Source organism: Erythranthe guttata, chromosome 8, assembly GCF_056151865.1.
Source record: "Erythranthe guttata isolate IM_541 chromosome 8, IM_541, whole genome shotgun sequence".
NCBI classification, from domain to species: Eukaryota; Viridiplantae; Streptophyta; class Magnoliopsida; order Lamiales; family Phrymaceae; genus Erythranthe; species Erythranthe guttata.
Genome location: NC_142540.1, coordinates 21,742,903 through 21,765,621, shown reverse-complemented (window position 1 = coordinate 21,765,621; position 22,719 = coordinate 21,742,903). Strand labels below are relative to the sequence as shown.

At 31.4% G+C, this 22,719-nt stretch overlaps 3 protein-coding genes across 5 annotated transcripts; 1 reads left to right on the top strand and 2 right to left on the bottom strand.

Moving 5' to 3' along the window:
• Window positions 1-1,407: 1,407 nt before the first annotated feature.
• LOC105965007 (transcription elongation factor B polypeptide) lies at window positions 1,408-3,936 on the top strand. Of its 3 annotated transcripts, none has more exons than XM_012989512.2 (8): window positions 1,408-1,635; window positions 2,082-2,249; window positions 2,356-2,493; window positions 2,579-2,657; window positions 3,100-3,174; window positions 3,289-3,361; window positions 3,538-3,594; window positions 3,694-3,936. In XM_012989512.2, exons 2-8 carry the CDS (start codon window positions 2,088-2,090, stop codon window positions 3,779-3,781), a joined length of 672 nt encoding a protein of 223 aa, XP_012844966.1. In that variant the 5' UTR covers window positions 1,408-1,635; window positions 2,082-2,087; the 3' UTR covers window positions 3,782-3,936. The 3 variants fall into 3 exon arrangements, with proteins under 3 accessions (XP_012844966.1, XP_088678507.1, XP_012844967.1); XM_088822381.1 differs by having other exon boundaries at window positions 1,500-1,635; window positions 3,538-3,589; window positions 3,692-3,936; XM_012989513.2 differs by having other exon boundaries at window positions 1,633-1,798.
• A 7,291-nt stretch (window positions 3,937-11,227) lies between these two features.
• On the bottom strand, window positions 11,228-13,099 carry LOC105964886 (bidirectional sugar transporter NEC1). The gene is made up of 6 exons (XM_012989396.2): window positions 12,948-13,099; window positions 12,801-12,837; window positions 12,493-12,703; window positions 12,239-12,400; window positions 11,855-11,974; window positions 11,228-11,715 (listed from the first exon to the last, which is right to left on the bottom strand). Exons 1-6 carry the CDS (start codon window positions 12,994-12,996, stop codon window positions 11,554-11,556), a joined length of 741 nt encoding a protein of 246 aa, XP_012844850.1. The 5' UTR covers window positions 12,997-13,099; the 3' UTR covers window positions 11,228-11,553.
• Window positions 13,100-19,104: 6,005 nt separating this feature from the next.
• Window positions 19,105-21,244, bottom strand: LOC105965021 (trans-resveratrol di-O-methyltransferase). Its single transcript, XM_012989531.2, has 2 exons — window positions 20,380-21,244; window positions 19,105-19,653 (listed from the first exon to the last, which is right to left on the bottom strand). The coding sequence occupies exons 1-2, from the start codon at window positions 21,151-21,153 to the stop codon at window positions 19,345-19,347; spliced, it is 1,083 nt and encodes a 360-aa protein (XP_012844985.1). The 5' UTR covers window positions 21,154-21,244; the 3' UTR covers window positions 19,105-19,344.
• Window positions 21,245-22,719: the final 1,475 nt, after the last annotated feature.

The window sequence follows — 22,719 nt, the reverse complement described above, 5'->3', positions numbered from 1 at the left end:
GAACCAAAACACCGTAAACCGAGCCGTTTCAAACCGTACCGAATAGCAAACCGCACGTACGGTTTTTTATTTTTGAAATATCGAATTATATGGTTCGGTATGGTGGAAAGGTAAATAACCGAACCGAAAAACCGAACCGAACCGAAACTATAAAATGACTTCATGTTATATAATATATGTATTATTTTACCCTATTTTGTTTTTCTATCTTTCAATTACTTGTCTTATTCTGAGTAGGTGTTCATAGATTGAGACATTGTATTTTAATATTTAGTAACTAAAAATTTACTTGAGTTCATGGTTTTAATAATGTGGTAGATGAAAGTAGGGAAAATGATGAAGCATAATACAACTTGAATATTACGTTAAGTCCTATGGGATTAAATATTTTATATTTTCATTGCATTAGTAAGTTGTGAAAGTAATTGACATACACAGTTTTTAATTTTACAAAACCGATATATTCGGTTCATGTTCGGTTTTAGCCAAAAACCGAACCGAACCGAGCCGTGCACACCTCTAGTATACATGCTAGCAGGGTTGGGCATGGGTCGGGTCGGGTTGGGTCGGTTATTTATCTGCCAATTACCTACCCAATCCGACCATTCGATTTTGCTGAAAATTGAAAATCATTACCGGCTTGACCATTATGGGTCGACTAATGGTTGACAACTGACTTTATCGGGTAAATAATGGGTTGGTGGTTGGTATTATGTCCCATCTATTTATTTCTTTTACAATAATAAGCTGTTTTTCAAAGTTTTTTTAAAAGATATTCAACATCTTGGAAAACCTATGTTGTAAAAATCTTACCTTTAAAATTCAGAGTTTATTTTTTATTTTTTATTAACTTCTATAATAAGTAAATATATATTGAAGAATATGAAATAAGAATTATAAAATAGAAATAGTATGGAGAGGTTTATAAATTTTTGTTTTAAGTTTTTAATTCTTTTATATATAATAATTACTATTATATATTTTGAATAAAAAAATATTAAGAAAGTCGGTTGGTCAATATTACTCGACCAACCGAATTTTGAGTAAACTGAAAACTATCGATCGACCGATTTACATACGGGTCGGTTAAAATTACTGATTTGACAACAAAATCATTGACCGAAAAATTTATTAACCGAAAGAAGCTGGTCGAAAGTGAGTTAATTGGTCGATAAACCCGATCCATGCCCAACCCTATATGCTAGGGTGCATCATTTCATTCCTTTGGTATAATACAACTTTGTAAATTTCATCGCAATCCCACAAGGTTTTAATGACGCCCCTTGCATTTTCAACAATAACATTTTTTGGCAAAAGATAAAAAAATGAAAAAAATCAAAATAAGTCGTTCACAAAAAAATAAAATAAAATAAACATTAAAAGAAAAAGAGGAATGGAGAATCGAACACCTTTAATTTGGGCCTTTTTGAGCCCATAACATAAAGTGATCCATAATTCACGAGAAAAAGAAAAAAAAAAAAAAAGAAAAAAAAAAGAAAAAAGAAAAGCAAAAGTACCAAAACAAAAATATCCAGATCCCTTATTGCAATTGCAAATCTTACCTTATTTTCAACGCCATTGCAATTCTCAGCTGTCATCGTCATCGTCATCTGTACTACTCCGATCTCATTCAGGGTACGATTCCTAAATATCTATCCCCATAGATTTTTTTTTTTTTTTTAATTTTTTTAATTTTTAATGTTTTTGGGTTCGCCCCGCCTAATTGTTTTAATTATTGTAACTATCTGTTCAATCATTCTTGAAATTGGACTATTGGGTTCTTCAATTTGATTTCTGGGTAATTTTTCATTGCTTTTTTTCAATCTAGGGTTGCGTAGATCATCCTAATTTTGTTACTATTAAGGGCTGGGGTTTGATCTAGCTCACTTTAAAAATTCGGCCTTTTTTTTTTATGGATTAATTTAATTATGTTGTTTAATTGTAAAATTTGACTTGCTTTTGATTAAAATAGATAGGAGAATTCTTGTTTGTTACACTATTAGTAATTAATGATTTATTTTATTTATTTTTTCTATAATTGTGAAGGCTAATTTTGTTTTTTGTTTTTTTGGGGAAAACAGAAAGTGATGAGGCGTAAAGTACCGTCTTTAGTCGACTTATGTGTTCGTACAGCGATCGACAACATTAAGTATTTAGGAGATGTCGGAGAAACCGACCATCATCTCTTGGATCGAATTTTGTCGCACTGTAATCTTGACGAGTTGAAGCACATCGAGGACAGTACACAAGTAAGGCATTTCTCACGATCCCATTTTGCCCGTTTCTAAAACATAATATTTATCGTTCTTTTACGTGTAAATGGCAATTTAAATTGTTTTGGTCTTATTATTACAGGGTAGTGATCTTAGTCCCGTGACCGATAAAATGTGGAAGAAATTTTACAAGGTCAGATTCGGTGCTGATAGTACAGATATGGTTGTCGAGAGGATGCGAAAGAGAAAAACTACCGTATTATGGAGATTACTATACGAGGTATTCTAGTTCCTGTCGAATTAATGATTCCCCTTTTTATTTACCCGTTCGATGTGTTATTTACATATGTGAGACCTTACTATAGGCGAAGCTTAGTGAGATGGAACAGGCTGAAAAAGAATCTGTTGATCGAATGACGCAAAGATATCGAGAAGAAACTGCTAGTAAGTATTTATTTATTTATTTAATTTTGTCAATCATTAATCAAACAATTTTTGTTATTGGCTCGTATATATTTCATATTTGCCATGGTTTTATCTGGCGTATTTCAAACCCCTTCTCGAATTTCTTGCATCGTTTGATTTCACAATATGATTTTCTCATCCCCCTTGTTTATTTTTTATTTTTTCAAATTACTATTGCAATTAATTGTAAAACTGCCGGATATATATTTACGTGCCTAGGCATGTTTTATAATCGCTTTTGAACTTTTAATATGGAAATGTAACTCGTATTGTTACAATTATAACCGTCACTTCTCTAGGGTGTTTATTTTTTTTATTATATAGTCATATTTTTATTATGTAGTTATTTTTTTTTTTCGTTTTTGGTGCTTCTTGTGAATTGCAATTAGTGTTAATTCATATTGACGATTTAATCTTGTAGGGAAACAAAGTCGACAGGTGAAGCTGTGCTCAAAGGTTCCACCTTCTTCTAGCAGGAAACGAAGTTTTTGTGGAGGTATATTTTTTCGTTCCTCGGCTTATATTAATTTTTAGCTTAATTCGAGTAGGTTAATTACTCTCGGAACATTCCGGAGAATGTAACATGTTTTTGTCGTTAAATCATACATAGGTGTCGGTGCTAGCAACATTTACAACACAAAGAGTAGCTTGATGAAGAAGGCAAAGATAGAATTCGTTAACAGGTAAATTTCCTATAATTGCTGCAGCAACATAATTTTACTGAAATACATCCGTAGAATGTAACGAAAAGATATTTATTTTCTTGTAATTGTTTTTTTTTTTCCTTTTCTTTAAGATATCAAGAATTCATCTTCCGTGTTTGTTCGAGCATTAATTTCTGCACTATTTTTTTTTACAGCCGAGAGGTTAAGAATATCGCAGCTATGAAGAATAAGATGGTGCACAGGAATCATAGGTAATTATTTTTCAATAACCACATTAAATTGTTAATTTAATCTCTATAATTAATTATTTATTTATTGATCATGCCATCGTTTTTGCATGTCCTCTTTAGTGTTTCTTCCACGGGGAAGCCACTTACTTCTGGATATGCATCTTCGTCATCCAAACTGACGACGAAGCCGTACGAGAGAAGATTTTAAAGATGTTAAAAGTCATTTTTCTAAATTAGCAGTATTGTATAATATTATTTACAAGCAATGAAACATGATGTATTTCTAATATTACATGGCTTTAAAAAAAAATCATCTCATAGTTATTGTCCTTGTTAATAATATATGTTTGTTGTCTTTTTCAATTTTTTTTTGTCTCAAGATTGTTAGTTTCAGAAGGTGGATAGTTAATTCTTTTAGGACAATTATGAAAATTGAAGTGATCAAAATTATTTCTATGGTTTTGATAGGTGTTTTAGATGCTTACATTAATACATTCGGTAAAATACACAGAAGTTTCTGTCAGCTTTTGATATACACACAGTTATATATTTGCGGTGTAATAATATTTAACTTCATTTTACATGTAAATATTAACAAATTTGAAATTTATAATGAAATGAACATTTTCACGTTTAAGTTTGAGACGTGCTATTTTCACTCTTAAAATATCTTATTTCACCACCAAGTTTAATATATTTCCTATTTTACTCATGTTTTCTTTTTCACCTATATTTTGTACAAATTCATAAATTATCCACCACCAAATTAATAAGAATATTCAAAAAAAAAAAAAAAACTCCACAATTTTCATCTTTACCACAAAATTCTACCCTCTCCAGCTTAAGTGAACGATATACTTCGTCGGAAAAAAACACCTGAGTGTCAAAAGAAGCAAAAGTTCACGTTCTTGAAGAAATAAACTAAGAGCGCTCATGTATAAATAAATTTGAAACAAAAAACAGATATTTTTTATATTGTTGTTAGTGGAATAAAATTTAAAAAATGTTAAATTTTATTCAGCACAAGCTGACCGTTGGTTCAAATTGGAAGATTATTAGAATCTTGTCTTTGCCTTTTAGGTTATTTCATTACAAAAAAAAAAGGAAAAAAAAAAAGAAAAAAACTTAAAACATATGAGAATTAAGCGAATATAAGGGAAGATAGTGGATTATAAATTTGAAGAGTATTTTTGATATTTTATATAAATTTGGTGGTGAATTGAGATAATTTGGAGGTGTAAATAGCACCACTCTTAAGTTTTAACCAGTTTCTTGAAAGTAAAAAAAAAGAAACATACTTTATTATAACGCTTTGTTTTAGAATAATAAAAATTTGAATTTACAATTTAGAATAAAAAAAATAATCTAAAAACAAAAATATTTGAAACTAAAACTGGGTTGGATTGGAATGGAATGGAATTAGGGAAGAACATCAAAATATAATTCTAGAATTTCATCAATTTAGACACAAAAAACCGAAAACAAAAAGAAAAAGAAAAAAACAATCGAGTTTAAAATGTTTTGTTTTCATTTTGAGTTCTAGATTTTCGTATTTTTCCAACACTTTTAACTTTCGCATGTGTCCAAGCGAAATATTTTCTAGAATATAATGACATTGATTCTCTTGATTATTTTCTAAGAATAAGCAGCAATGTAGAATAGTAGAATACTCCTTTAAAGTTAAATAATGAATAGTTTATCTCGTTTATTTTAGGCTTTTAGCACTTTATTTAGCATTATAATTTATGGCAAATGACAAATATGCCCCTGACAAAGACACTTAATTTAAAAAAAATGCTTATTTTTGTTGATAAACTATTAAAAAATATATAAGAAGTAGAGAACAAACTAGTGAGAATATGTAATATGTTATTCCATTTTTTCGAGTGTACAAAATACAATACATTGCAACTAATTTATAGGTGTAAAAAAGTTAGTCAAAATTCATGAGTTACAAGATCTTAATGATGAATAATGGTGGAGGTAATGTGGGTTTAATGTAGAGTGTAATGGTGGTCATCCATAACCTCCAAGAATTCACAATACTCCCCCCCTTGAATGTCCACCATTTATGGAATATGCCTCGTTAAAACCTTGTTAGGAAAACCCGATGGGACAAAACATAAACGAAGGAAAAATAGTATATATCCATCTGAAGCTTGTGGCGTAACACTGCCTCGTTAAAACCTTGCCAAGAAAATACAATAGAACAAAAACTTGGATGAAGGAAAAATAGTACAGTGTTGCCGTTACTGATCATGCTCCCCCTGATTTCGACATGAGATATATGAGTCTCCACAAGATTTAAGTTGCTCCAAATGATAATGGAAATAAATTTATTTGATTATTCCTTTTGTAAACAAGGTATTCACTAAGGTGACAATACCATATTCTTGAATATGTAAATGTATCATTCGTAGAGTCTAACTCAAGATCTCTTATTATATGCTTCAAACATTTTCAATTCTTTATTAATTTTATGATCCATGTAGATATGCAGTAATTGCATCCATATGATGCCTGTCAAATAATTTGAATACCATAAATTGATTGCATCGAAAATATATTTTTCAAAAGGTATTCAAATGTACCGCAATAATTTTACCAACTTTTGCACTAAAGGCTTTCACAACTTTATGTGTGATGACTGCAAGTCAATGTACAATTCATTTCATCAATAATTTCAAATAATCATGGTCAATTGCATTTGTGAATGCATATACTAATGACCAATTAGATGTCGACATCTATTAAAATTGATGAGCTTCAAGCTCTTAACATTAAAAATAATTATACATATAGTGATTCGACAACATCTCCCCATATTTCTTTATAATCAATCAAGAGCTCACTATGTCACTTTCCGGTACCGGATTCTCTTTAGAGAATTATATTCATATAAATGGGGATTGTAGCATTTGTGGGTACGATCTCTTGTAGAGATCCATATCTTTTCATGTACCATGTACTTTTTTCTTATAGAGAATTTTCTATTGCATCAATAAAAGTTTTTCATAATACTTATGTACTTGAGCTCATTATTTATTTCAATAAAATGTCCTACATGGACAAAACGCGTGCTTTTGAGTTTTACAATGTGCAGGGTGTTGGGAATCGGGAACGTGTACGTAGCAAAATTTTTTATTTTATTTTATTTATATAAATTAATTTATATAAACAAACACGTGCACAATAATTACAATTAATTATGTACCTTTTCGCTTCCAATCACCGACAAACATGCTCACATATATAATTAATATAAATAACATAATTATATCATCATAGCATGCTCGCAAAATTAAATCAAATAATAAACATGCTCAACGAACGATTCACATAAACACATAATCGAACATATAGATTCATGTGATTCAATTATCAATTAACATACATTAATCTCAATTAATATTAATTAATTATAATATATATATATATATATATATATATATATATATATTAATTAGGGTAAACGATATTTTACCATTGAAGCGTGAATCGAACGAAGACTCGAGAAGATGGCTAACTGCTCTTCCCACTCCTACTGATCCAAATTGTTTGCTGATCCGAAATTACAGGCCTGCTTCGACTTCAATATCTCCAAGGTTATTGACTGGATCGAAAATTCATTCTGAACTATTGTAGATCCATGAGTCTTGAAACTTGTGTCAAAATTTCACGTTCATCCGATCAATGGTTGATTAGTGGCGAATTTTCTCGATGGACTGCGCAGAAAATCCGAGAGCAGTTTTTTCAGAATCGCCTTCTCGCATCACCGGCTTGTGTCGGCGCGTAGGGGCGCGTGGAGACGACCCTGGTGGCGGTGTTGGTGGCATAATAATCTTCCTCCTCTTAGGTTTCACCTCGTATATTTAATCCACTATCCACGCAACACTTGATATGTGATAGGCTAAGTACAACGAAGAAGAACGAGGGGAAAAGGAAGATGCCAATGCGGCGGCGACTGGCGGCGGGGGGTGGCGAAGGTAGGATTTCGACTGCGAGGTGGACAGCTGATGGAGGGAGAGAGGCTAGGGTTTCATTCTTACGTTTCGTTGGTTTTGTGTGTCTTTCACAAGACATATGAATCATATTTATATGCTCCTTGTGAAAACCCTAACATGCCTTAAGTTGGGCTAGACCCAACAGCTTAAGTCCACTCTCTTTCTCGGCTCGTTTCTAACAAACGAATGCTCGCAATAATATAACAATTATATTTTGACGACGAGCACAAACTCTCGTTGATACGAGTACCACTTTGCAATTTACCAATTTCCGAAATTGGAAACCCTAATTTAGGACCTACCAAATCGGGAAAAGTTCCCAATGTAGAAAGTTCACCAACTTTCTGTCAAATTCTTTTCGCTTCTTATTCTCATTCTTAATTAACAATTACGAGTGTTGGACTCAATCACATTGACTTCCAATTACACTAAGATTAACTAGTTAATCTTAGCTCGTTGCATTAAGGATCTCAAGTACACGAGCAGTGTGACCCTCGATGGTTCAGGTGTAAGCTTGCCGTGGGCCCACAACCCATTGTGGTTTAAACTCGTCCCTAGAGTTATAATTAAGTTGAATCTAGTTTCAATTTAACTACCCAACAAATAAAGATTGGCGTCTAGCAACTACACGTCACGATTCCCTAGATAAAAATGAAGTGCCTGCAAGAACCGTGTGATATAGTTAACGTACAGTACGATCCATTCGATACATATATCCCGATTGAACCAGATGCTTTGGTTCGTCGAGACCTCTTTATGAGTTCAATAGCTGTGTGGACGTTCTTGATTATATAATCCGTTCGTGTTTGACTTAGAGAAATATATTTCTCTAATCACGACACTTTCAACTATGGGGGCCACAGACTTCATGGATTATAAATCGCAAGAACACACAGGATATCCATGACTGATCAAGCGATTGAATCCCCTACTACAATGCACATACCTCTTACTAGATTTCGGACTACACGAACACTGGCCCTTGGGGCGGTCCTCGGTGGAACTCAGGACATGTCACGATACAACTAGTCCTCTAGTGTAGTCACGGTGATTTCTGGGTCTTAAGAATTAATGGTGTACAACTATATCATAGAAACCTCTACTCGATTATTGGGAACCACTTAGAGATCTCTAGATTGAGGGAGTTCAGTGAACTCATCAACTTATGAGCACCCACTTATGTATGTCGATGTCACAACACCATTGACTGATGAGACGCAGCACTCATACACTAAGTGCTAGTCTCGAATGGGAAAAACCGATATCCTCATTAGTGGCGTAACCCGTTGACTAGGAACTATGTTTAACAGTTACTATACTTAAATAAATAATCTCACGATTCTACTAGATCTATTTATAGTAATTAAATCTGTAAAGACTACATCTATGCTTATGCAAGGGACAAAGATATAGAATGCCAACGGGGGTTTTTATCATTAATATCAAATACATTATTTACGAGTAGCGTGAGAAAACACAACAATTAGTTGGCTCTTCGGTCAGCTACTCTAACACATGGATTATTGAGGACTACTTGTCCACTTTATTTCAAACTCAATATTACCAAATTCAATTTGGTACATGAATATTCATTCGAAAAAAAAAAATTAATTCTTTAAGATGTATATCGGTACAACAACAAAATCGAGAACTAATGGTCTCAAATGCCTCTCTATTCACCTAGAGAGCAAGCTAACCATGATTTATTTGCCAATCAACTCTTTATTGGCACATAACGGTTCGATTTATAATGGCCTCGGTAGCTACCATATAATCACCAATGATTTTCTCATCCAAATATGTATTTCATTTATGCCACCATAATTGGCAAGTATTCTCATATCATAGTAATGGATATTTGTGTTGAGGCGTCCCCCAACATTGTCTTTAAGACGAATCCTTTCATCGAATGAGATAAGTAATAGGATGAGAGTATGATGCTATTAGCGCTAGTAGACTTTGGTTACACGATATTCACCCACTTCTTGGTGTGTTAATCATTCGAACCAACATATATATCCCCCTCTTATATGTATAAAGTATAATTGATTAGTTGTATACCATAATCATTTTTCACCCCATTTAGGGATTCAGGATGCCATCACAATGTGAAATTTGTCCTTCGACGACATTCAATTATAAGTCTTTCATGGCAAAATCTAATGTGCAATGTGTCGTTGGACATTTTCTCTTGCACTCATTTGCAACATATGTAATAATCTCAAGTTGCCATTTTGTTGATAAATGCATCTAGCATTTTACACATTAAAATTGTTGCAAATGAATTCTTTTTTCTTTTGTGCTTAAATATTGCCATGCACAAATCTAGATGAGACAAAGATCATTTCATATAATTTACGCCGTTATACAAGAACCGGCTTCTTATATCCCCCTTAACGGCGGGAAAATTGTCTCATTAAAATGGCAAACAATCGAATTCCGACCACTGGAGAGAGAGTCATGACTCCGAGAACATCGCCGGTTGGAGACCTATGGGGGCGGGATTTGATATGAGAGTTAAGAGGAAGAGAAAGACGGTTGTAGGTTGGCTAGGATTTAAAACTAATTTTAAAAGGGCATTTTTTGTACTTTAAAGTGGCCGCGGGGTATCCCAAATTAATATCAAAATGGAGGGGGTATGCACTAGGAAGTCTAGGATGTAATATCGTTGGTGGTTAGTTCCAAATATTTTCCATATGAGGGGGTCCATAAAATAATCTTAATAGAATGATATCCTACTTTTTTCTTTTGTACATATATCCACTCATTCAAACTTATTTGCTAATAAAGAAAACTCTTTCATATATACCAAAATTACCCCTAACTCGTTGAAACCCTAATTCAACTCTATTTTAATGCTTTACACCCCCAATATAACCCAACTAATCAATTTTGACCATTATTTCAATTTTGACCCCTGCTGTCGGAAAACGCTGGTCTCAGGAGTTGACTTTTTTTTTCGATTTTTTTTTCCCCACAGGTCAGCTCCCGTTGATTGTGAGTCTCCGACGTTGACCATGTTTTTTTTTTTAACTTTTTTTTTTATAAATATTTTTCATTAATATTACTGGCTTGGCCTACAATATTACTGTATGAGACGACAGTAATATTGCAGCAAAGACAATAATATTACTGTAATAACTGTAATATTACTGTCCTAACTCTAATATTATATTACTGTCTTAGACAATACTATTGTTGTTGTATTACTAATATTACTATTTTTGACAATCATATTAGTAAGAGTTGGGGTAATTTTGTCGTATACATTGTGTTTTCCTATATTTATAATACATATTAAATGGATAGAATTATTGGCGAAAGAGATATAACCTCTGAACCTAGAATAATAAAGATGGTTGGTTAGAGACTTATATATAAAAACCCATAAATATATAATGAGTAAATGCTTTAATCCAATATTTGAAAAAATCATACATGCTAAATATTTATTTACTATATTCATCCACAATGCAAAAATTTTTTTAATAAAAACAAGGTGTCATTTTGTAGGAAGTATTAAAAAAACATATCGAATTTAATGATAAATTTATACTAATTTAACACCGTTAGTAATATAATAGGTTAACCGTTAAGTTAAGGACTAAGTGTACTTTACGTAGTAAAAGGGGTAAGTGTTACGTATGGAATAATACAAGAGGTAAAGTGTGTATTTTACCCTATTATATATATACAACCAAGTGAAATTAAAGACATTTTTGGCTTTACAAATGATTGGAGATAAGGTCATATTTTACCTTTTACATGTGAAGAAGTATCACTCCCTCATGCCCTTATGTCCTCACTACCTAGTGAGATTTATTTAATTACCAGGACAACAAAACTCAAATTACAACTCAAATACCAACACTAAGTAACATCGTGTTTGCCTCAACAAATGCACGGATTTAATTTATTTAATCTTCGATCTTGTGGCGTAATTGCTCGAAAACATCATTCCGACGAATTTTAAGGTTCAAATTGCTTCCTCAATAATATTGCTCGTATTATTTTCGACGTCCCTGTTTTGCTTGAGCTCACGATCAAGATTCGTTTCACCAACCTTCTTCGCATTTTTGTAGATCATGTACAAGATCATTTGAGCAATTCCGAATAAAAACCCCAGAACATTTGGCATCTAGATATCAAACCATTCAAGAAAAAAAAGGAAAAAACACAAGTTATTAATTATTTATGATATTGAGAATTATAATATAAGGATAAAACTCAAAATTTCATGGTTTTTGGTAGAAATATATTTGATAATTGATACTCACTGCAATATAGTAATCCCTAACGAAGAATCCGTAGAAGAACCATGTTATTGCACAAAGGGTGAGGAAGAAGGATAGCGTGAACGGCATGAACTCTACGCTTTTTGTTCTTATGACCTGTCTCTGCAGACGACGAAAAAAGATAGGAAAAAGAAATTGAACAATTAAAATAGTAAAGTATTTATTTGAATAAACACATATCATAAGAATCCAAGATTAAATGAAATAGTAAAAGTACTTTTGTTATATTAAGAAAAAAAAAAAAGTTCAATATATTTTTACGACGCGTAAAACAAAGAAATGCATGCTATAGGAAAAAAAAAAACAAAAGGAATTAACCAAATAAAATAGAGAAATATTAGGTTAATATGAGGAATATATGTTTACCATGATGCTTAGAGGAGCAGCAAAAACAGCTATGTTGACAATAGCACACACCCATCCTACAAAAGATACCCTCTTCGGACCTTTAAACCCAAGTTGAGAAACTGCCGTCATCAGCCCTAAGCCTCCGATGTTAAAAAAGACGATCAATCTCATCGTGAAAATCTGCACAAAAAAAAAAAAGGATGTGAATATATGTACATATACATTTTTATCTATATGTATGCGTATAGTCGTGTAGATGATATAGTATTTACCTTGGACTTTTTGGGTGCATACATTAGGTAGATTAAGAGGTAAATCGCTTCAATGACACATCCAATACCGTTGATGCTAACAATCATGTAAGCGTTCGTCTTGAGGAATGCGTAGTACAACAACAACGAAGCGCTAAAAAACGCAACCGAATATGGTATTGATTGGAAACCTTTCGATGATTTCTGCTTCCAAATCGTATAAAAGGTTGGCCTATAAATCAAAAAACGAAGAATTAGGGTTCTTTTGCAATATAAATAAATATTCTAAGTTTGTGACGTATATATATATGTATGTATGGGGTACTTACAATGGTGACAAAAATACAAGGAAAGATATTATATTACCTGTGCAAAATTTCCAAATAGATAAAGGTTAGAATATTGAGGATTAACGAAATAAATCGAAAACTTACTACGATACCAAGTTTAAAAAAAACATCGTAAGTTTTTTTTACCCAGAAGGCCGAAAATGAATTCTAGTTCTTTAGCACTTAAAGATCCCATTTTTTATGGTGTTCTTCAACGAATGTCGTCGTATATAATAATGAAGAACACTTGAAAACAAATGAACTACTCTAGTATTTTCTACAATATGCACAAGCTTATTTATAGGCAATTGCAGCTCAAAAAATGGTTTTTTACTACCACTGTATATTAACAGTAGCAAAAAGGTGCCAAATTCGTTGACAAAAACCTTTGCTACGGTAAACAGCCGTGGCAAATATTTGTTTGCTACGATGAATCCTAGCATTTATTACGACTCCGAGATTGTGGTGTAGTAAAAAGTACTTTTGTAATGGTTCTTTAATGTAGCCAAAAAATATTGTATAGTAAAATACCAATTTTTCTTGTAGTGATTTGGTCATATTGTTACTTAAGTTTTAAGAATGTAAAATGGGGTGGCGTTACCAAATATTTTTTCTTCTTACATGTTTGAGGAAATTCAGTAAAACGCAATAAAAATTAAACCAACTAATTATATATTAGCACAAGGCTGACATGCAGAAGACAGGTAAAACACGTATTTGATTATACTACCACGTAATTTCAGGTAAGTTAAGGTTGGTTATATAACATATTTGGTTTTTTTTTTTTATTAAATTAATTGATTTCCTTTTTGATACACAACATATGTGCAGATACTCAGCTAACTTTCAATTTTGATATTTTTGTGCATAAGAGCAACTCCAATGGGAGTATTAAATGAATTATCAAACTCATAAACCACTTTTTGATATCCCAAAATTAAAAATTTCTATTCCAATGGGAGTATCAAAATGGGTAAGTAATTCGATATTCTGCCTCTTTGTATGTAAAATTAGAAATTGAGTTATCAAAAAAATAACCACCTAAACATCCAATTACAAAATGACACATGCCAATTACAAATAAACCAACTAAAAAACTTCCAATTGATTATTAATTTTGATAACCATGGTTGGAGTAGATAAACTATAAGAGCAACTCCAACGGGATTATTAAATGGGTTATCAAACACATTAACCTCCATTTGACTCCCCAAATTTAAGAACTATCTACTCCAATGGGGTTTTTAAAATAGAGTTCTATTTTGATAACTCATCCATCGGGAAGTAAAAATACATCCCAAATAAATAATTATCAAATATTCTCCTAAAAAATAGGAGCACGCTGAAAAAAGAAAAAAACCTCAACAAAATTGAGTTTTCTTTTCTTTACGTAAAAATCTCAACGGAATAAAATTAAATTTTCTACCCTATTCAACAAATTTCCTCTAAAAAAAATCTCAAAAAAATCTCAACACAATTTTTTTTTCTCTAGAGCTTCAATAAAGTTCCAAGGAAAAAAAAGAATTTCTATGTATATATAATTTTTTTTCTATTTTCAAAAGGTAAAAACGTGATTAATATTGATTTTGATGATAGTTTACCAGAAAAATCGGTTTTGTATGATTATTTAAAATAGATTAAAAAATAAATAATATATAAATAATCATAAATTTGTTTGATAATTGTTTTTAATACTTGTGGCTGGAGTTCACTAGTTGTATAGAGATATCAAAATATAATCTTGGTTATCAAATGAGTATTAGATAACCCCATTTGATAACAATGGGTTGGAGTTGCTCTAAATGGATATTAAAATATTATCTTAATTATCAAATGAGTATTTGATAATCCAATTTTGATGTTTAGCATTGGAATTGCTCTAAGTCTCTAATCAAGTATCTTTATTATTCTAAGTTTATGGACTATATCTCTTTCACCAATAAGTCCATCTCTTTAATATTTATGATAAATAAAGGAAAAATTGATGCATAAGACAAAATTACCCTCAACCCTTTATACCCAATTCTTAATTGTAATCCCAATTTAATCAATTTTGACCACAAAAATTCAATTTTAACTTTTTTTCGAAACTCTTTTTTGCCGCCAGAATCCGGCGTTGACTTTTTGTTTTTCCTTCTGGTCTTTTTTCCGCTTCCGGATTCCGGCGTTAACTTTTTTAGTGTCTTTTTGTTTTGTTTTTTTTTGTTTTTTTCTAACGTCCGCCGCTAAACGTTGACCGTAAATGTGCTGTCATTAATGGTAATTATACTGTCACTGACAGTACATTAGCGTAATTGTACTACCGTTGACAATACATTTATGTAATTATATTGTCGTTGACAGTAAATTAACGTAATATTATTATTATTTTTTTGTTAATTTTTTTTTAATTTTGTTTGATTTGTTGATAAGTCAACGTAATTATATTACTGTCGCTGACAGTAAAATAAATGTTAACCCAATAATATTACTGTCAACCACATCAATATTATTATTTTTTTTGAGTTTTTTTTGTTTTGTTTGAGTTATTCACGGAGTAACGTAATAATATTAATTCTATTATTGTAATATTATTGTAAACACAATAATATTACTGTGGTTGACGGTAATATTACTGTCAACCACATCAGTATTATTATTTTGTTTGAGTTTTTTTGTTTTGTTTGAGTTACTCACGGAGTAACGTAATAATATTAATGTCTATTATTGTAATATTACGGTGGTTGACAGTAATATTACTGTTATTATAGTAATATTAGTGTCACTCAGAGTAATATTAATTTTTTTGGCTTTTTATTATGTTTACATTTGTTGAATGGTCAACATAGTAATATTACTCTATTACACGTTAATAATGAGTTTTGTTGTGTTAATATTACTCTGTTAGAGATTAATATAGCAATGTTACTGTGTTAAACTGTAGTATAGTTAGTTTTACTGTGTTTAACAGTAATATAGTTAATATTACTTTCAATCACAACAATATTGATGTTTAAACGGGAAAAAAAAAGATGTCACAGAAAGAAAGAAAAAAATATTCGAAAAAGTCAATTCCGGAAACCTGTGGCGGAAAAATCAGGAAGAAGAAGAAAAAAAATGTCAACGCCGGAGACCGGCGGTCAACGGCGGTGACAGACGAAATTGTCCATAAAAATGTATTTTTGTTCAAAATTGAATAATATGTGAAATTTGGGGTCAAATTGAGGTTAAATTAAATGAAAGGATGAAATTGCAGCATATTAAAGTATGAGGGACTATTTTAGTATTTTACAACAATTTGGACCATGTGTGGACTTTTTTGTAAAATAATTTATTGTCTGGATCTCTTTATGAATAAGTATCCATTGATGAACTTATTTATAAAGAGTCCTTCGTTTTTTAAAAATAAAATAGAAAATGTTTTAAAAAATACTGGTTATTAGTGACATAATTAATTGACATAATCTATTGACATAATTAATTTTTGACAAAATTACCCTTAATCTTTTCAACCCATCAGATTCAAAATGTTGAAACCCTAATTTCATCCATTGACTTATTGACCGTTTGCCGACGTTGAAAGGTCAAACTTTTTCCCCGGCTAGTTTTGATTGACAATTTTGATGTTTACACCGGTCAATATTTTTCTTTTTTTGAAACATTTTAATTATTTTGCACTATATTGTTTGTGTTGACATTCTAATATGTTGTGTTGATAGGGGCCAATAAGTAATAGGAGTTGAACATTTGAATACCAAATGGGCTCAATATATGAATTGTAGAAGATTGGTTCTTATGGAGAAGGGCTTAAAAGATCTCGATCGGGAAGAAGTCGATCTGCTCATTGAATGAATTCAGCGTTGAAGGTAGTTCAACCATGCGGAAAGGAGGAGCTGTCTGACATAATGGAATTCACTAGTTTTGAGCATTGCACAAGAACGACGTCAAGATAAAAAGTTTATTGTTGAAGACATAAAATTGTGCTTTGTAAAAGTAAAATAGTGAAAATTCATTTTTTGCAGATCATCGTAAATGTAGGGTACAATTTTATGCGAAACCACGTGAAATTTTTATCTAATTTAAATTATATTTTACTAAATGTTCTAACACTTAGCGTAACAGTAAATCAAAAACCATAATCCGCAAAAATATATAATATTTGCACAAAATAAAACTAACAATTAGTATCAAGAGTGACGAATCAAGAGCACATCACTAGATACATTCAGTGAAATTTTGGGAATTGATTTGTTTTGTCACGTGCATATGTTTAATTCTAAAGCAACATCTACAGTACGACCACCTTTATTGGATGGGTCAAATTAATCTAATAGGAAATCAAAGATATATGAAAATGTTCATCAGTCTGTAGATGAACGAGTTTATCGTCGACTGATTGGACCGCACCCGTGTCTAAAGAACCGTAGGTGTGCAAACCGCAAAAACAAAAGAAACATGGATCGATGAGAGGTATTAACAGCCAATTATAACTCCAAGGCGATACTAATTAGTTCTTACATGTTTGAGGAAATTCAATTAAACGCAAACGCTAATAATTAATTCCTAAACCATCTAATTATATATTAGCACATGATGACATGTAGAAGACAGGATAAATACCTGATTGATTATACTACCACGTATTTTCATGTAAGTTAAGGTTGGCTGTATAACATATTTGTTTTTTTTTTTAATTTTTTTATTATCACACTAATTGATTTCCTTTTTGAATTATAACATATGTGCACATACGCAGCTAACTTCATTTTTTAAAATTAAAAAAATATATATATATATATATATATATATATATATATATATATATATATATATATTTAAAAAAAAAAATTCGTAAGTAGTGGGGATGAGCTAAAGGTCTCTTACAAGAATTAGGTCTTTGGCCCCAAAGGGATCAGAGCTCTGTACATGAGACACATGCCAAGAATTAGGGTTGGGCCACAAATGAACGGCGGCCGGCAAAAGAGAAGGATAAGGAGTGGCACAGTGCCCGCACCGCTAGTCGTCGGCTTTGGCGCCGCCTGCCAGCTGGCGATCAAAGAGATGGAGTACGACGAAAAGAGGATAACCGCTCTGAAGGACCTTTCTGTTGAACGGTATTTGAGGCAAGCTTGAAATTTCTAACACATAATGGAAGCATATCTAGGGTTGTTTTGGGTAGATCTCGCGGAGGATGGCGTGGTGGAGGAAATTCACGCAAGTTAATCGACTGCGTTCAATAGTCGATTAAGGTTTAGTCGACTATGTTTCAGTAGTCGATTAAGGTTTAATTGACGACAATTCAGTAGTCGGATAAGGTTTATTCAAATACGTTTAAGTAGTCGGATACGGTTATCGACCACATTTTTTATTCATTTTTGGATATTTGTTTATTGATTCAATATTTTGCCCATGTAGTTGGACTTGGGGGCATAGCGGTTGTGCGTTTTTTCTTATACCATTGTTAATTCGTCATCCGATTTGTATAAAATCAATTACATTTTTTGTATATTTGGTGTTTTGTAAAAAATAGTTGAGTTTCGATTTTTTTAGTTGTTTTTGTTATTTTTTGAATCGTGGTGGGTTTCATTGACGACATTACGTTGTTTTTATTAGTTTTAATAGTTAATTTCATTATTTAACAACGATTTTATTAGTCAATTCCTTAACCGACTATGACTTAGTTGGTAGTCGATTAATACAGGAGACAGTGAAAAAAAAGTTAAAAAAACGTAAAAAATATTTTTTTTAAATGTAAAAATAATAAAAATAGTATTAATATTAATAAATAAAATAAACAATAGAAAACAAAAATTAATTTAAAAAAGAAAAAGAAAGGAGAAATGGGATGGGAGAAGTGAGAATAATATAGTGGAAGCCTGGAAGGGCAATTTAAGTATTAGAGTGAAAGTGAAAGGAGTATAGTCAAAGGATGAAATATGGATTGGATCTCATAAGGTAACGAAAAATATTGTTGTCATGAATAGTATCATATATATTTCGCAACGAATTTAATGTAAGACAACAACTTTGTTTATTCTAAAAGAGTATTTCATTTTGCTATGATATAAAATTGTAATAAATATATTTACAATGGCAACAACTTTATTTTCTTGTGAGTAAGTGACGAAAGACAATGAAATATTTTGTTGTAAATGCTCCAAGTGATTTGGCAACAAAATATAATCGTTTTCAATTTAATAACCAACTTTTTTTCTTGATTTTATCTCTCTCTCTCTCTCTCTCTCTCTCTCTCTCTCTCTCTCTATATATATATATATATATATATATATATATATATATATATATATATATATATATATATATATGAATAATATTGAATTTATTATTTCATTAGAATAACATTTGTGTTTTGAAATTGATTTCGGTGAGGAAAAAAGAAGACAAACGGGAGAAGAAAAGAAATCGTTCAACGAGGTCAAGAACCAATGAAGGCATAAAACTCCACACTAAAAAAACGCGCACAACATAACCTTGAGATCTTCATGTTACGGATGATATTGAAATTTCCAACCGATGTATAAAAATTTGATACTCGAGCATGGATTCAAGGATAAACTTCGATAAGAGACCTAACGCCAAATGCAGGAGTGATCTTATAGTTAGTGAAGCCCGCATCAAAGAAGAGCTTTACCCATTCTTTCTCACTTCTTTCTTTCCCATTGAGATAAGCCATCATGGCCATATCGAAGAAGAGTTGATCTTCCATCGCCTTATTGTCGTCTCCTTCATAAATATTCATAACCATGTCGATGATAATCAATTTCCCTCCCCCTTTGTCCTTGTCCGGAATTGCATCTTTACATTTCTTCAGTATTTTGACACAATCTTCGTCGTTCCAGTCGTGCAATATCCACTATATATTTATGATTTGTACAATATTGTGTCAACATTATTTCTATAAAGAGTTGAAAGTTGAATATGAGAATAAAAGTAAGGTTCCTAAGAACTTGATTTTTGCACTAAACCCCTCGAGGGGGGAGGGGGGTGGGGTTGTTTGTAGTTCTCAAAATTAAAGTTTCTCATAGAGTGAAAAAGGGTATTTACCCCTAAGACTAATTAACAATTTAAAAAATACCCATAATTTTTGTTTATTTGCATTAGAGTTATTAATATTAAATAATACATTTCACTAATAAAATAAGTTTTTTGGTTGAGATGACTATTCAACAGTGTCTAACTATACAAAATAAATTGCATCATGTGAATCACCCAAGGCAAGTTGCATGGCGTATTCTTCTTTTCATTTTTCTATTTTGATCCAATAATTCAGATCCAATTTATGATTCACTGTAGGAACCACTAATTTAATACAAGCATACTGTACAATAAAAATATAGCATGATCTAAAATTAATAGTAAATGTAGAAACAAAGGTTTTATACATTATATTTTTCATAGATTTCGATATAAATTTATTCAAATTAATATTACTACTACCATGCAATTTGTAATTCGTACGTTATCAAATATTATAAATTCATAATCTATAATAATTTATATCCTGATGTATAATATATAACAAATTAAACTTTTACTTTTAAAACTCTTGTAATTAATAACATGTGAAAAATTTAATTACCTTGAGAAAAACCGCATCACCACAAGGGATAGCCTCAAACATATCTCCACCGACAAAGGTCAAATTATTGCTCCCTTCCAATCCAACCAAGTTATGCGGGAGGTCAAGAACAATGCATTTCAACTTAGGAAATGCATCTAAAATCGCCTTAGCCAAAGTTCCCGTATTACCCCCGACGTCCACCACCGACTCGATTCCATCAAACACATGCTTGCAGTCATCGATAAGTACACGAGCCACGAGCCTCGTATCGCTCGACATAACTTCATTGAACAAGTTACTCACCCTCGGCTCTCGCCCCGCGACCTCCCAAAAATTTGTCCCTCCGTTCGCCGTTTCGAACGGTGAGACGGGGCGATCGTCTGCGAGCCACTCCATCGTATGGTCCCACGGCTTCGTCAGAATCGGGTCCAATATGAGTAGGACAAGTGGCGCCACGGTGAAGTGGCCCTCCTTTAGCAAGAGACGAGAGGCCGGTGTAAGCCAATAACGCTCTTCTTCGTCCTTGATGAAGAATTCCGAGTGGACTAGAATCCGCATTAGACGGTATATGTAGTGGGATTTCGATTTGCTCATTGGGAGCGCGTCGACTAGTTCAGAGAGTTTGATAGGCTTGCCGTGGTTGTGGATAATATCGGGTATTCCGAGTTGAATCGCACTTTTTAGAGAGATGGATTTCATGAAGGTGAATATGTGGTTCCATATGTGAGTTTGAGCATGAAGAAGTTGATCTCTTGACAATTCTTGATCATTATTTGATTCAAGTAATGCCATTTTTTTACTATACTATAGTTTGTTTCATTTGTATTGATATTAGACTTCATGTATCTATAGAGCCAGGTTTTTGTGAAACTTTCATGAACAATGATTTTCTTTTTCTATTCTTTTGTTTAGAAAATTGGATAGTGGTGACTGGTGACAAATAGCATGGGCACCACCTTATTTAATTTGCACATTTATTTACTGACAGCTCAACAGAAAATATGAATATATCCTAATATTTTTATTAATATTATTGAAAAGAAACGCTAGACAACCTTTGGTTATGTTTTCATCTCAATTTAAATATTTTCACGAAACGAATTCGTGTGTTAAAGTTTCTTTCTTTTTCAGATATGATGTGGCTGCCACAGTAAAAATTGTAATCATTAAAAAAAAAAACATCATTTTACTTTTCAAATTCTTTTTTCAAAATACATTTCACCAACAATTTTAAACATGATTTGATCGCTACAATATATTTCGTCTGATATCAAATTATAAACAAACATTACTTTAATTCTTCAATTATTATCTTAAAATATATTTCATCAAAATAAAATAAAAATAACTTTAAAAAACGTATACAAACATTGCCTTATTAATTAAGTTATAAAAGAATATCAAGATTTGCTGAATCTATTAAAATAACGATTAATTTGCATTCATCAATAAGTGACCGTTGGACAGAACAAGTTTCATGCTTGATGAGTCACCTCTGACAGTTTAAGATTTAAAATTTGAAATTAAATAAATTATTTTTAGGGAAATGATGAATACAGAACAATTTTTAGTGCATGTAGGATATTTTATAATTTTAACTTTATTTCTATTTTAATATTTTTGGACCCATGTTTTAGTAGCTATAGATATTTTAATATAAAATTAGTTATTGTTCTTTATTCATCATTAAGTATTTGTATAATTATATTTATTCTCTACAATTTCGAGCCTCAAACACATCTAAAGAAAACCCTAAATTTATTTGTCTTTAATATTCGATATGAGTATAATTAAATTTTTACCTCACTGTCAACCGTATCATCCTCCAAAACCGATAAATCTATGTTTTTGATGATTAGATGATTAATGGTATGGTATTCTACCAAATTAAAAATGTCGATGAAAAAGGAGTTTGAAAAAAATAAGATGATACATATATGTTATGAATTTTTAATTAAATTGTCTATGTTTACTAAAAATATTCGTGTGATATTTCCCAAAATAATGTCGTTGAAAACTTCAAATAAAAATGATTTAACAAAATAAGATGGTATATATTTTAGATTTTGAATTTTTAAAATAAAACATCTTATATTTACTGAAACTCGTCATGCATTTATCAGCACCCTTATTTTTATAACCATTATTTTGGTCCTTTAACCTTTCGTAGCCTCCATTAATTAGTGACCATCATATGGCCTTAAATTAATATTCTTGTCATAATTACAGTTAATTTTAGCATTATATAATGGGATAATTTGACAAACACCCCTCATTAGCCCCCTCTAATTACATTAAGTCCAAATTTTTTTCTTATTTTTGAGTTAAATCCAAAACAATTAAAATTAATAAAAGTTA

Bases quoted from the DNA above. Each gene is read 5' to 3' on its own strand.
- LOC105965007 (XM_012989512.2), top strand. From the start codon at position 2,088: ATGAGGCGTAAAGTACCGTCTTTAGTCGACTTATGTGTTCGTACAGCG. The intron at 2,250-2,355 runs GTAAGGCATTTC...TTATTATTACAG, and splicing joins ACATCGAGGACAGTACACAA to GGTAGTGATCTTAGTCCCGT. The intron at 3,595-3,693 runs GTAATTATTTTT...TGTCCTCTTTAG, and splicing joins ATGGTGCACAGGAATCATAG to TGTTTCTTCCACGGGGAAGC.
- LOC105964886 (XM_012989396.2), bottom strand. From the start codon at position 12,996: ATGGGATCTTTAAGTGCTAAAGAACTAGAATTCATTTTCGGCCTTCTG. The intron at 12,401-12,492 runs GTAAATACTATA...TTTTTTGTGCAG, and splicing joins ATGCACCCAAAAAGTCCAAG to ATTTTCACGATGAGATTGAT. The intron at 11,716-11,854 runs GTGAGTATCAAT...TTTGATATCTAG, and splicing joins TTAGGGATTACTATATTGCA to ATGCCAAATGTTCTGGGGTT.
- LOC105965021 (XM_012989531.2), bottom strand. From the start codon at position 21,153: ATGGCATTACTTGAATCAAATAATGATCAAGAATTGTCAAGAGATCAA. The intron at 19,654-20,379 runs GTAATTAAATTT...ATAAATATATAG, and splicing joins GTGATGCGGTTTTTCTCAAG to TGGATATTGCACGACTGGAA.